Source organism: Rhinatrema bivittatum, chromosome 1 (genome assembly GCF_901001135.1).
Source record: "Rhinatrema bivittatum chromosome 1, aRhiBiv1.1, whole genome shotgun sequence".
Classification (NCBI taxonomy): domain Eukaryota; kingdom Metazoa; phylum Chordata; class Amphibia; order Gymnophiona; family Rhinatrematidae; genus Rhinatrema; species Rhinatrema bivittatum.
This window is the reverse complement of record NC_042615.1, coordinates 70,500,627-70,515,496: the sequence shown is the minus strand read 5'-3', so window position 1 is coordinate 70,515,496 and position 14,870 is coordinate 70,500,627. Positions and strand designations below refer to the sequence as shown.

Genomic DNA, 14,870 nt, shown 5'->3' with positions numbered 1-14,870 from the left:
GCCAGCCAGGAAAAAGATCTAGGCATCATAGTGAATAATACATTGAAATCGATGGCTCAGTGTGCTGTGGCGGTCAAAAAAGAAAACAGAATGTTAGGAATTCTTAGGAAGGGAATGGCAAATAAAATGGTGGATGTCATAATGCCTCTGTATCAGTTGAATACTGTGTACAATTCTGGTCACCGCATCTCAAAAAGGATATAGCTGCATTGGAGAAAGTGCAGAGAAGGGATACCAAAATGATAAAGGGCATGAAATGGCTCCCCTATGGGGAAAGGCCATAGACGTTAGGGCTGTTCAGTTTAGAGAAGAGATGACCGAGGGAGGATATTTTAGAAGTCAACAAAATCATGGAAGGACGTGAATAAGTTAAAGTAAATCAGTTGTTTAGTCTCTCAGATAATAGAAGGACCAGGGGGCACTCCATGAAGTTAGCAAGTAGTTCATTGAAAACAAATCGAAGAAAATTCTTTTTCACTCAGTGCATAATTAAGCTCTGGAATTCATTGCTAGAGGATGTGGTTACAGCAGTTAGTGTAACTGGGTTTATAAAATGTTTGGATAGGTTCCTAGAGGATAAATCCATAAACTGCCATTATGGTAATTAATAAGCAATAGCTTGAGATCTGTCTAATGTTTGGGTACTTGCCAGGTACTTGTAGCCTGGATTGGCCACTGTTGGAGACAGGATACTGGGCTTCATGGACCCTTGGTCTGACCCAGTACAGCATTTCTTATGTTCTTATGGGCAAACTGGTGATTTCAAGTACGTGCACATATTTTAATGAAATAGACCCTAAGGTCACGTTACCACTGAGCCCTGGGTGTTTCATAGGTTAGCCTGTGCAGTGCAGGTTAGTGAATGAGGGGAGGAATCATTCTGCAAAGCCGCTTCCCTCCTGGGAGCTCTGGGGGCAGTGTAGCTTGCTTTTGAAGTTACAGCAGGTGTGTAGGAGCTTTTCTTAAGTCTGGATTTTGGGCCTGCTCACTAGGGTCCCAGAAAACCCTGCTGAAAGAGTTGGGTCGGGGAGATCTGCCTTGCCTGGTGGATGAGGGTCTGCATCCTGGGTTGGTATTTTAATTATAGGAAGCCTGGCGAAACCTTGTGCACTGCCTGGGCTCTACACCCTCAACAAGGACGGAGGAGGGTGGTGACCCATGGCCAGGACCTTCTGGTGTTTATCTAATTTTTGGGAAGAAGATTTTTTTTTATAAAAAGATCTGGGAGGAAGTTTTGCTGCCCCTCGTCCTACGTTGGGAGATGCTTGTTCCAGGTAGGATCCCTCCCATCAGGGATCTCCAGATAAAGAAAACTAGAAGATCAGCTTAACAGTGAGTAAAGAGATAATTAAGAGCACTGAGGACACCCATCTGGAGTCTTCACACCTTGTGGAGAGAGAGAGGGAGAGGTTTGGACTCTCTGTGCAGAGACTGTGAGTTATATTTTTTATCAGTTGGGAGGAGATTTTCCTGCCCATCCAAAGGATATCCTGCCCACCTGGGGACTCCATTTATCCAAGACCTGGAGGGTGGATGTTTCCCTTGCTCTGGCAAGGGAAAAGAGACAGTGAACAAAGAGAAAATTTTGGTGCTGAGGATTAAGTTTATCGTGCCATACTTCATCAGAATTTTCAACTTTAATTTTGGATACTAACCCAGTAGCTCCAGTGTTTTATTTGGCGCACACAGTACCCATAGTGAAAGAAAAGGTCCACTCTTCCAGGGACAAGAATGAAGGTACAAAGGGTCATTCCTAGCACTCTGGCCTTGGAATCAAACTCACCCCTCCCCCACCAGCAAAGGGTCCAGGCTCAGGGAAAAGAGAAACATATTAGAGCTAGTCCGGAGTGGTTCCAGCCCCAGAAGGACAAACAATACTTTTGTGGCCCAATAGGATTGCACTCTGCTCCCCGGGATGGGCTTATATTAAAATATACCTACATCCATGTGTAAATCAGAGCTCTATGCATGCAAGTTATTTTATTTTTTTGTGAATAAAGTATGCCTACATATGTTTATAAAATAGGTAAAGGAAGTATGTGCTATCAATGCACTGCAGGCATTCACACTTAACCAAACATATGCACTTATGTTGGGGGAGGCAGATATATGCTTTTTTTTATAATTTGCGTGGACCAGTTATGCACAGATTATAAAATACTACAGAAGATATCCATGTGCCCATAAAATGTCTGTATATATGGGGCCATGGGGAGATTTTTTTGAAAGTTATTCTTATGGCTAAATAAAACAGGGAAAGATTGTATAAAGGCTGTCCTTTCCAGGACCATGGATGGATGAAAGCTAAGATCCTTCAACCTGGTTTACTACCTACTTTTAAAAGCAGAGCTTTAATTAGACTAAAGTTATTTCTTACAGATTTCTAAGGTCTGGGTATTTTTTAAAACCATCCGTGGAGAGCTTTCTTAACAAATTTCTTCGTAGTGACCTGTAATTGAACAAAAAATGCATTTTAATAATGGTTGTATAATTCTAGGCAGATTTGTAACAATTGTACTTAAGATGACATATTTTTATAACAGCTTGAGGACTGATTCACCCTTAAGATCTGGGCCTTTACAAGACGAATAGTGGACAAATATTACATATCTTTTAAATATTTTCTGTCATAAAAGGGAAATATTTGCTTGCCATTTGATGTCATTTGAAACTTTCCAAAAACTATTCCGGACCTGAATAAAGATATTTGGACTGTTCAGGAGGCGGAGCTAGTCTATACTCTCCATTACTGGGCTTCACTCCTCCTTTGGTTCTGCTCCTAAAGGGTCATTCACCTGCTTAGATTAGATGACTTTTACTCGCATCCTCAAATTCACTACCTTGAATGTATGTGCTCCTGCTCAGAGTACGAGGAAGTTCGTGTGGTCTCCCTTTTGCCTGCGCAGCTTACATTCTCTGTCGACAAGCAAGGCTGAATTCGCCATGACATGTGGGTGACTTCACCTGACAGCACCAAACGGACCCTTCTGCCTTGGTTCATAGAGCCTTTGCTCTTCTGAGCATACTCAGGAGCTCCCACGTGGGCATTGCCTTGTGAGCTCCTCAGTCTTTTTTCATCCGAGCTTCAGACAGATGCGTATCCTAGCTCTCTATTTTTCCTTAATTGAATATCTTTTATATCTCAGATTTTTCTGACTTTTTTTGATTACTTTCTTGCTTTGCTACCTTGGCAGCCCTCCAAATAGCACTTTTCACTGCTATATAAAAAAACAAAAAACAAAAGTAAAAGTTCTTCATAGAAAATGTCCGGCTCCAGCAAGCCCACCATCAGTGGCTTCAAAGACTATGTCTATGATAAGAAGATGCCCATTACTGATGGCCATGATATTTGTAACTGGTACCTGAGACCTGACCATGCCCAGTCCAGTTGCTACTTCCACAGCCAGATGTCTGTGCGCTCTCAAAAGTCTAGAGCCTGGAAAATGGAAGAACTTTGTAAGCCTCTGAGGAGCCACAGCCATTCATCTTCTAGCTTCCAGGGCACTGAGTTGAGCAGGTTCTCCTTGAGTATGAGACAAACACTGCAGAACCCTAAAGGATTTAAAAATGGGATGGTATAACATTTCTGCATGGGGGTAACCTGCACGGAGCAGCAGTTTCTACCTTTAACAGATCACATGGGGGTAAACTACATGGAGCGGCAGTTGCATGGGGTAAACTTCATGGAACAGCAATTACTACCCTTAACAGAATGCATTGGGATAACCTGCATGGAACAGCAATTACTACCCTTAATAGAATGCATTGGGGTAACCTGCATGGAACAGCAATTACTACCCTTAATAGAATGCATTGGGGTAACCTGCATGGAACAGCAATTACTACCCTTAATAGAATGCATTGGGTAACCTGCATGGAATAGCAATTACTACCCTTAATAGAATGCATTGGGGTAACCTGCATGGAACAGCAATTACTACCCTTAACAGAACGCATTGGGGTAACCTGCACAGAGCAGCAGTTATTACCATAAGCAAATTGCTGGGCAGATTAGATGGATCATTTGGTCTTTATCTACCATCATTACTATGTTACTATGTTACATACTCACCCTCCTCCCTGGAGACTTGACTACCTAACTATGAATAGCTCTAAAATCAACTGAGGGGGCTCATGAGGCAACTCCTGCATGGGAACTATTATATACAGTAGAGCAAATGTTTTATGAGCTGAGAAGGGTCCATTCGGCACTGTGAGTTGACATTACCCATATGTCATGGTTAATCTACCTTCTATGGAGAACACCGCTTATCGGAAGCAAACTTGCTTTAATTCCTATGAGAGGAAAAATGTACTTTTAATTTTTTCTGGTCTCCCCATCCTTACTCTGACTTTTGTTAACAGGGGAACTGCAACCATAAGTCAACTTGACCAAGATATTTTTCTAATCTTCTAGATTTTTAAACATTATGGAGCAGTGATCAAAAGTGGGTGCACTTTTATATATGGGGCTTGTACCAAGAATCAAAATAAAACTATGCTGGGAGTTTTGCTCTGATTTTTGCGTAACAAAAAATTGCCTGCAGAGATTTCCACCTGCTTTTGCAGGTAATATTTTTGGAACAAAACAATGCATGTAGTTTTGCATACTCAAAGCTACAGGAGTTGTTCCCTTCTCTGCCCTTCCCACATCCCCTGGGAATGTGTGCATTGTATGCAGATTAAAATATTGGCATTGCTGAAAAATGTGCGTATTTTTTACCTGCATTCAGGATATGCAATAATGGAAAGAGCCCATTTCTATGGGTAGAACATTATTTGACCCATGGAAATGCTTTGATTTTTGTCCTCCCTGTTTTTAGTACCTTGCTTGCTAATTTTTTAAACACACAAAAAAAGCACAGGCCTGAAAAACACTTTATCTTCAAGCATTAACTGTTGTCCCATAACTTAAAAACTTCAGTAGTAACCAAACAGCTATAATTAAAGCGAGCTACAATTAAGAGGCACTATACTTACAGCATAGTAACATTTGAAGCAACTGAAGGGACTGTTTGTAATTTGGCACCATCACAATCAAGCTCCAGGCCTTGGCACAGGCAATAGATTGGCACAGAACCAATGGCTAAATAAAGAAAAGGTAATAGTGATGGTGACAGGTAAGAGCAGAGAAAAGATGAGAACATGGTTGAGTACAAAGGGCACGTGGAATTTCACTAGGAAAAGTAGACATGGAGAGAGACACATTAATCTCTTTAGAATTACACCCAACAGGGCCTGTTTCATCAAGGGTTTTCCCTCATAGACACAGAATGAGAGAAAAGCCTTGGTGAAGCCACCCTGTAGTAATACTAGAATATAAAGAAACACAGAGAAGAATGAAAATGAAGTTTTACTTATGCCTTGTTTCAGGCACCTCTGTAGAACAAATCCCCGACAAATAAAACATTTTCTTTGTAGATTTATACACTCTAGAACATCCTACTTGTTTTTTTTTTTATCATCTCCATAATATTCCATGATTGTAATACTAGTAAAAAGCATGCTACAAAGCAAAAGAAAACTGTCAGCCATTCACTTTTCTCCTAAAATTTCAAATGTCCATAATTTCAATTTCTTGGATAGGAAGTGGTCTATGGAACTCTGCATTTGTGATGTCACTCAATAGTTATACATATTCTTATTATAAAACACAAGCACTAGCTCAGGGGTAGGCAACTCCAGTCCTGGAGTGTCATAAACAGGTCTCATTTTCAGGATATCCACAATGGAGATATATGGGCATACAATGGAGGCATCTGCATGTTACAAATCCCAGTCGATGTTAATGATAACCCTTTCTCTTCCTCTTTTTCAAAACAAACACTATTGGCTTGCTTTTGACTTCTAATTCAGTAGTTCTCAACCCAGTCCTCGGGGCACACCTAGCCAGTCAGGTTTTCAGGATCTCCACCAGCAATACAATAGAGGCAGTGCATGCAAATCTGTCTCATGCATATTCATTGTGGAGATCCAAGGAACGCAAGACCTAGCTAGCTATCCTAGAGGATAATTTCTTAAGTGGAGCAGCCTTATCAATAATCAGGGACAATTTATTTGTTAATGAATCAGTAAGCTGTACAACAGAAGTCTTAGTCTTCTCCTGGAGGCACATTTAACCAGTTAGGTTTTCAGGATATCCATAATGAATATGTATGAGATAGATTTGTATACATTGGATAGCCAGTGTAAGCAAATCTACTTCATGCATATTCGTTGTGGCAATCCTGAAAACCCAAGCGCCGGATTTTAAAAGCTCTACGCGTGTAAATCGGGTTACGCGCGTAAAGCCCCGGGATGCATTTAAGTCCCGGGGCTTTTCAAAAGGGGCAGTCTGGGGGTGGGGCCAGAGGCCTCTGGCACAGTGGTCATTTGCCGCTGTGTTGGAGGATTGCGTGCCGGCAGGCTGCCGGCGTGCACAACTTGTGCCTGCCCGGAGCCAGGCGCAAAAGGTAAGATAGAGGTCAGGGGAAGGGGGGTGGGTTAGAATAGGGCTAGTGGGTGGAAAGGTTAGGGGAAGGGGTGGGAAGGTTAGAATAGGGGGAAGGGAATGGGGGAAGGCTGCAGGTGTTGGCGCGCGCAAGATAAACTAGTGTGCACCCCCTTGCACACACCGACCCCTGATTTTAAATTGGGCGTACATGTGTGTGCGCCGGTAGCGCGTGCTCATGTATGCTCACGCTTATGTTTTAAAATTTACCCCCAACTGAATTGGTGTGCCTTCAGGAGAGAGTTAGGACCTAAAAGACAAAAACAGGCCAATAGTGTCCCTTATGAAAAGGGGAAGAGAAATACATTTTCTTTTTCTTAAGGTTGTCATTGACATTGATTGATATTTGCACTTTGAACCTTACAGAACAATTTTCAAATGAATGTACGTGGGTAAACAGGTGTTTTCCTGCATAGACAGCCTTGTTTGAAAATGTCTCCTGGTACAGTGGCTAAATATATTAAAAAGAAGATGTTCCTGGTGACAGGGAGAGGATAGGGAGACAATTGTGTACATACATTGCATTTTCAAAATATATGCACATTCTTCGAGGTGGTGCAAATCTATTTTGCCCTTCTAATCCCTCACCCAAAGTCTGATCAAACAAAAGTCTCCTTCCTCCTCCGCTACCAGGATTCTCTCCTGCCCCCCCCCCCCCCATGCCACAGTCTTTCCTCTCATCAATCCAAAAAAACCTGCTACAACATCCTCCCCCACTCCAACCAAGACCCCCATCTATTGAGTGCTCCACCCTCCCTCCTCCACAATGCAGTTCCCTGGTCTACCCCAAGACCTTCCTGAGGCCTTCCTGGATTCCCCACTACTCCAAATCTATCCCTTACTCTATGAAGATCTTCTTCTGAAGGCAGGCAGGTAGGAGGAAGAATACAGTATATTCCTCCTTTCACTATTCCAAATTTAAAATGTGCTGGCTGATTTGCTGATGCACCGTGCCTCGCATGGGGGATGGGGGAGACCAGGAAGTGGGGGAAGGGACAGGGCCAGGGTTTTTGATTGATGATTTTGTGTGTGATGGGACCAGGCAATGTATGAGTTGATCAGTTTTCTGCTATGGGAAGGATTGTGGCACTTTGGGGGTGTGGGGGGGGGGGGGGGCAGACGAGGGGAGTGGATTTTTACAATCTGGCCCCATAACATGGGATACATTTTCAAAAGAGCAAATCTATCTCATGCATATTCGTCGTAGATTTCCTGAAAACCCAACTGAGGCTAGGTATGCCTCAAGGACCAGTTTGGGAATCACTGGATTAAACAATAGTTAAAGATATAGTCATTCAGAGCTGACTTGCTAAGGATCAGTTTCTTGTTTGAACTATGACTACATTATAAGTTTATGGACAGTTGTTAAGTTCATTGTATTTACTTTTATTTATTTGTGCATTTTTATATTCCACAACCTTCCAAAAATATTTGTCCAGTGCAGATCACTATTTTAAATCCACAGATTATATGTAAAATGTACAACATACAAATAAACATTTACAATCAAATCAAACAGTAAAACCTGTCACTTTAAAAATTTGCATCTATTTCACTCAGAATGAATTCTGGGAGAAATTAGTACTGCTACAAGAAAATAATGGCTGCATATGAAAGACCCCTGAGCTCTTACCTGTTACAGTTTATAGATGGCTAATCAGCATTACTGTACTTCTTTTGGTATGAGCTTCTACCTACCACACTCCGTTGTTTTCATCTCAATGACATATTTGGAGCTTTTTTCATAGAGGTCTCCATAATGTTTGTCAAGTTGCTGTGACCATCCACTGTCATCCCCTGAACAGAAAAAAAAAACAACCCAACAACAAAAACAATAACAAAAAACAACAACAACAACAAAAGTGCTGAAATTAAATGGCAAAACATTTGCTTCAGATATTAGAATTTTAAAATTATTTTAGTACAGACAAATGGCTTAGTGTGCTGCTCAATTCCTTTTCATTACCAATGATAATTCAAGCCATTAAATATGTTTAGTTAAAAAAAAAATTCAGGTAGAGGAATGTTATATCCTAAGCACCTTCTAAAAGAATGTGAGTATCCTTTTGATATGCTCAAGATTTGGAGTTCAACTCTCTGATGCTAAAACAAGTGAGTATGTTATTGGATTCTATATACATGAATGGTCCATATGCACTGGTGTGAGTCTTTCAAATGCAGTGTATACATAGTAGCTTAATCCTCTCCTTTTTTTTAAATTTAAATTTTACCTCTCAGGCTTGCAGTCCCCTTCATTACATCTCCTTCTTTCAAACTGGAGCAACCCTACCTCTTTCACCCCCCCTTGCTTCCAACTAGATGAAATTTTTAATTAGTTGATTGACAGGAATTTTTTTTTTTTTTTACAAATTTCATTTACACTTGTAAGCTGCCCTTTTCCCAAAAGTGCTGTACATCAAAAAAACAGAAATACCAAAATGGTTTCCATAATACAAAGCAATAAAATACAACAAATATAATACAAAACACCCCTAACGCAGGCTATCTCCCTCCCTAGCCTCACTAGGGAGGGCACCAGACAGCATCACATAAAAGAACAAAACATGCACTCCCTATCAAAGCGTCCCCAAGGCTTCCTCTTCGCTCTCAAAGGGGCAATGCTTCTTTAGTGTAACCTGCCCATGGTACTCTTCCAGCTCTTTTACCCCAGCAGTGATGTCAGCGAAGACGGATCTAAACAGAGGGTCCGGGAGAAGGGTTTCCAGTGCAAAACTGGCCCCAGATGGATGGGGACCCATCATTCTTACCGTTCCCTGGGTTGTCTGTCTCCACCCACTGTGCTCTGCCAGCTCTACAGCCTCCTACTCTGGCAGTGATGTCATCAGGGGCCAGGTAAATTGGTGGCCAGGGCTACCCATTTTAGGAAGTCTGGATGCTGAGGCATTCTCTGTGGCCATAATGATGGCAGACCATAGTTTTGTTTTGTTTTTAAATCAGCAGCCCGAGAGAGGAAGGGGCTGTTAGAGGAGCTACCCCAGGTCACTAACACTTAAACTGGTGGTATCTCATACCAGTCCCAAGCAGCTAATTCTTGATTCACATGATCGTTTACCCTGCAACTTCTGTCGTCCCTCTGATTTCACACTTGTTTGCTCTCTCCATAAATTTGGTGCCATTCTTAATTCAGAACTACTTTTGTGCCTTACTTCTCTAATATCTGTAAATCTGGCATTTGTCCTTCTTCCTGTTTGCCTATATATCATGGGGCAGATTTTCAAAGGGGTACGTGCGTAAGATACGAGCGTACCCACCTCGAAAACCTGCCCCAAGTTCCTCCTGTGCACGCTGAGCCTATGTTGAATAGGCTCGGCGGTGCACGCAAGCCCCAGGACGCACGTAAGTCCCGTGGCTTTCCTGGGGGGCTTGTCGGAGGGCGTGTCGCAGTGGCACGTAATTCAGGGGCGGGGCCACGGGCGTGGTTCTGTCCCGGGGCATTTTGGGGGCGTGGCCGAGGCCTCCGAAACAGCTCCCGAGCAGGGGAATCGCGCGCCGGCTGGCTGGCTGGTGCGCACGAGTTATGCCTGCCTGTGGCAGGCGTAACTTTTAAAACAAATGGGTAGATTTTATAAAAAAGCGTGCGCGCATACTTTTGTTCGCGCACCAGGCGCAAACAAAAGTACGCCGGATTTGTTAAAATTCGGGGTCGGCACGCGCAAGGCTGCCCAAAATCGGCAGCTGGCGCGCGCCAAGCCGCACAGCCAGGCCTCCATTCCCTCCGAGGCCGCTCCGAAATCGGAGCGGCCTCGGAGGGAACTTTCCTTCCACCCTCTGCACCTTCCCCTCCCTTCCCCTACCTAACCCACCCCCCTGGCCCTATCTAAACCCCCCCCTACCTTTGTTGCTCGTTACATCTGCCTGAGGCAGGCGTAACTTGCGCACATGGGCCGGCCGCCGGCGCGCCATGGTCCGGTCCAGGGGCTAGTCTGGAGGTCATGGCCACGCCCCTGGAATGCCCCGATAACGCGCCTGTCGCGACACGCCCCCTGTCACGCCCCCTGACACGCCCCCAATGGCGCGCCGGCCGCGACACGCCCCCCCGACATGCCCCCCCCCCAGGAAAGCCCCGGGACTTACGCACGCAGGGGGGGTTTGAGGTAGGTTTTCGGGGTAACACTTTGAAAATCTACCCCAAAGGTAAGGGGGGTTTAGATAGGGCTGGGGGGTGGGTTAGGTAGGGGAAGGGAGGGGAAGGTGCAGGGGGTGGAGGGAAGGGAGGCAGGCTGCGTGGCTCGGCGCATGCAGGCTGCCGATTTTGGGCAGCCTTGCGCGCACCGACCCTGGATTTTAAAGGATACGCGCGACTATGCGCTTATCTATTAAAATCCGGCATATTTTTATAAAATCTACCCCCATGCTTTTTGTACTTTGTCTTATTTCAATTCTTTTTTTCTTTTTTTCTATGGCCTCTCTTAATCTCAAAATTTGTCGTCTTCATTATGTCCAAAATGCTATTTCTCATCTGCTTACCCATTCCAAAAAAGAATCAAATCACTCCAGTCCTGAGAAGACTCTTGATTATCTGTCTTTCACTGCCCAGTTCAACATTTATTCTTTTTTAAAAACCCTCTGTGAACTTGCTCTTTCTTAACTCTCTCTAAATCTAATTTCTTTTTATCACCTTCTCTACCTCTACCATGCTTTCAATTTATATTTGCTCTTTCCTAACTCTGTTGATGGCAATTTTTTCTCTATTGCTGCAGTTTTTTTTTCTGGAATGAATACTAGTGTCTTCTATGCTCTTCAACTAAAAACATAAGACTTGCCACACTGGGTCAGACCAAAGGTCCATCAGGCCCAGTATCCTGTTTCCAACAGTGGCCAAGCCAGGTCACAAGTACCTGGCAGAATCCCAAAGGGCAGATAAAGTCCATGCTGCTTAACCCAAGAATAAGCAATGGATTTCTGCAACTCTACCTTTATAATAGTTAATAGACTTTTCCTCGAGGAACTTGTCCAAACCTTTTTTAAAAGCAGCTACACTAATAGCTTTCACCACATCTTCTGGCAACAAATTCCAGAGCTTAATTATGCATTGCGTAAACAATATTTTCTCTTATTAGTTTTAAATGTAACTTCTTTGTGTGTCCCCTGGTCTTTGTACTTTTCAAAAGAGTAAACAACTGATTAATATTTACTCGTTCCATTCCATTCATTATTTTTAGACCTAGGAACATAAGAACATAAGAAATTGCCATAATGGGTCAGACCAAGGGTCCATCAAGCCCAGCATTCTGTTTCCAACAGTGGTCAAACCAGGCTACAAAAACCTGGCAAGTACCCAAACATTAAGATGATCCCAAGCTATTGATGCCAGTAGTCAACTTGATTAATAGCAGTTAATGGACTTCTCCAGCAAGAACTTATCCAAACCTTTTTTAAACCCAGCTACACTAACTGCACTAACCACATCCTCTGGCAACAAATTCCAGAGCTTAATTGTACACTGTGAAAAAGAATTTTCTCTGATTACTTTTAAATGTGCTATTTGCTAACTTCATGGAGTGCCCCCTAGGCCTTCTATTTTCCGAAAGTGTAAATAACCAATTTACATCTACCTGTTCTAGACCTCTCATGATTTTAAAGACCTCTCAGCCTTCTATTCTCCAAGCTGAACAGACCTAACCTCTTTAGTCTTTCCTCACAGGGGAACTTTGCATCCCCTTTATCATTTTGGTCACCCTTCTCTGAACCTTCTCCAGTGCAACTATATTTTTTTTGAGATGCGGTGATCAGAACTGTACACAGTACTCACGATGCGGTCTCACCATAGAGTGATATAGAGGCATTATGACATTTTCCGTTTTATTCACCAGTCCCTTCCTAATAATTCCCAACATTCTGTTTGCTCTTTTGACTGCTGCAGCACACTAAGCTGATGATTTTAATGTATTATCCGCAATGATGCCTAGATCTTTTTCCTGGGTGGTAGCTCCTAATATGGAACCTAACATCATGTAACTATAGCAAGGGATATTTTTCCCTATTTGCAACAACTTGCACTTGTCCACATTAAATTTCAGCTGCCATTTGGATGTCCAATCTTCCAGTCTCTCAAGGTCCTCTTGCAATTTATCACAATCCGCTTGTGATTTAACTACTCTGAATAATTTTGTATCATTTGCAAATCTGATATCCTCACTCGTTGTATTCTTTGCCAGATCATTTATAAATATATTGAAAAGCACAAGTACAGATCCCTGAGGCACTCCACTGTTTACCCTTTTCCATTGAGAGAATGGACCATTTAATCCTACTCTCTGTTTCCTATCTTTTATCCAGTTTGTAATCCACGAAAGGACATCGTCTCCTATCCCATAACTTTTTAGTTTTCTTAGAAGCTTCTCATGAGGGACTTTGTCAAATGCCTTCTGAAAATCCAAATACACTACATCTACTAGTTCACCTTTATCCACATGTTTATTAACCCCTTCAAAAAAATGAAGCAGATTTGTTAAGCAAGACTTTCCTTGGGTAAATCCATGTTGACTGTGTTCCATTAAACCATGTCTTTCTATATGCTCTGTGATTTTGATCTTTAGAATAGTTTCCACTATTTTTCCCAGCACTGACGTTTGGCTGACTGGTCTATAGCTTCCCTAATCACCCCTGGAGCCCTTTTTAAATATTGAGGTTACATTGGCCACCCTCCAGTCTTCAGGTACAATTGATGATTTTAAAGATAGGTTACAAATTTTAACTAATAGACATGAAATTTTATTTTTTAGTTCCTTCAGAACCCTGGGGATGTATACCATCCAGTCTAGGTGATTTGCTACTCTTTAGTTTGTCAATCTGGCTTACTACATCTTCTAGGTTCACAGTGATATGGTTCAATTCATCTGACTCAGCACCCTTGAACACCATCTCTGGAACTGGTATCTCCCCAACATCCTCATTAGTAAACACAGAAGCAAAGAATTCATTTAGTCTTTCTCCATTGGACTTATCTTCCCTAAGAGCCCCTTTAACCGCTTGGTCATCTAACGGTCCAACCAAATCTCTCACAGGTTTCTTGCTTCTGATATATTTTTAAAAGTTTTTATTATGAGTTTTTGCCTCTCGTTCCAGTCTCATTTCAAATTCTCTCTTTGCCTGTCTTATCAATATTTTATACTTAACTTGACAATGCTTATGCTTTTTCCTATTTTCTTCAGATGGATTCTTCCAATTTTTGAAGGATTTTTTTTTGGGCTAAAATAGCCTCTTTTACCTCACCTTTTAACCATGCCGGTAATCGTTTTGCCTTCCTTCCACCTTTCTTAATCATATCTCTATCATATCTCCCCTCAGCCATCTCCAACAAGTTGAAGAGTCCTAACCTCTTTAGCCTTTCTTCGTAGGGAAATTGTTCCATCCCCTTTATCCTTTGGGTCATCCTTCTCTGTACCTTTTCTAATGCTGAGATGTGGTGACCGGAACTGCACACAATACTCCAGATAAGGTCACACCATGGAGTGATATAGAGGCATTATGATAATCTCTGTTTATTCTCCATTCCTTTCCTAATAATCCCTAACATTCTTTTTGCTTTTTTGGCTGCTGCTGCACACTGAGCAGAAGATTTCACCTTATTTTCAACAATGACATCTAGATCCTTTTCCTGAGTGGTGATGCCTAATGTGGAACCTAGCATTTTGTAGCCATAATTTGGGCTATTCTTCCCTAAGTGCATCACTTTGCGCTTGTCCACATTATATTTCATTTGCCATTTGCAAATTAAATTTCCCTCTCTACTGATTCTGTCTGTAGACAGATGGCTTTGTTCTTGATATAAATGCTAATCTTATCCTTTGTTAAATTATAGCTAATTTTACTGTATCATGTGTGAATGTGTTGGTCAAGCATTTTGAGATCTATTTATACAATCATATATTCTAGACAGGGAACATAAAATGTCAACAGTCAAAAAAGTAAAACAGAAAGATATAAGGTATGGCACTTCACTATCTAGTCTAGCCCTTATTCTAAGACCAAAATCAAATCTGAAAACATTAAAAGGCTGCAGTAATGCATGAAGCCCATCATGAAGGAATCAGTTCATTAGGCCAACATCTATTGAGCAAACTATAAATATTTTAAATAAATATATAAAAATATATATATATATATATACAGTATATATATATACTTGAGTGAAAGATGCTGTATACAGCTGCACAGTATAGTATTGTAAACTTCTCCAAAAGCAATAGGTTCGAAATAATGTTCTTCCAACATTTGTACTTTTGTCTTTAAAAGTTGGAGTATTGTTACACAGAGGTGGGCTTATTTTTTGGGGATCGCGGGGATAAGGCCAGATATGTGTATTTACCATTCCTTTCCTTTTTGGATTGTGATCTGTGATTAGAGATTTGCAATC

At 41.9% G+C, this 14,870-nt stretch overlaps 1 protein-coding gene across 1 annotated transcript in view; it reads right to left on the bottom strand.

Annotated features, from left to right (window-relative positions):
* The window catches only part of RXFP1 (relaxin family peptide receptor 1), a 267,825-nt gene that overhangs the window by 112,899 nt on the left and 140,056 nt on the right, over positions 1-14,870 (bottom strand). Inside the window, 3 exon segments of the mRNA XM_029603880.1 lie at positions 2,378-2,449; positions 4,981-5,086; positions 8,189-8,287. Of these exon segments, the coding sequence (XP_029459740.1) occupies positions 2,378-2,449; positions 4,981-5,086; positions 8,189-8,287 (277 nt within the window).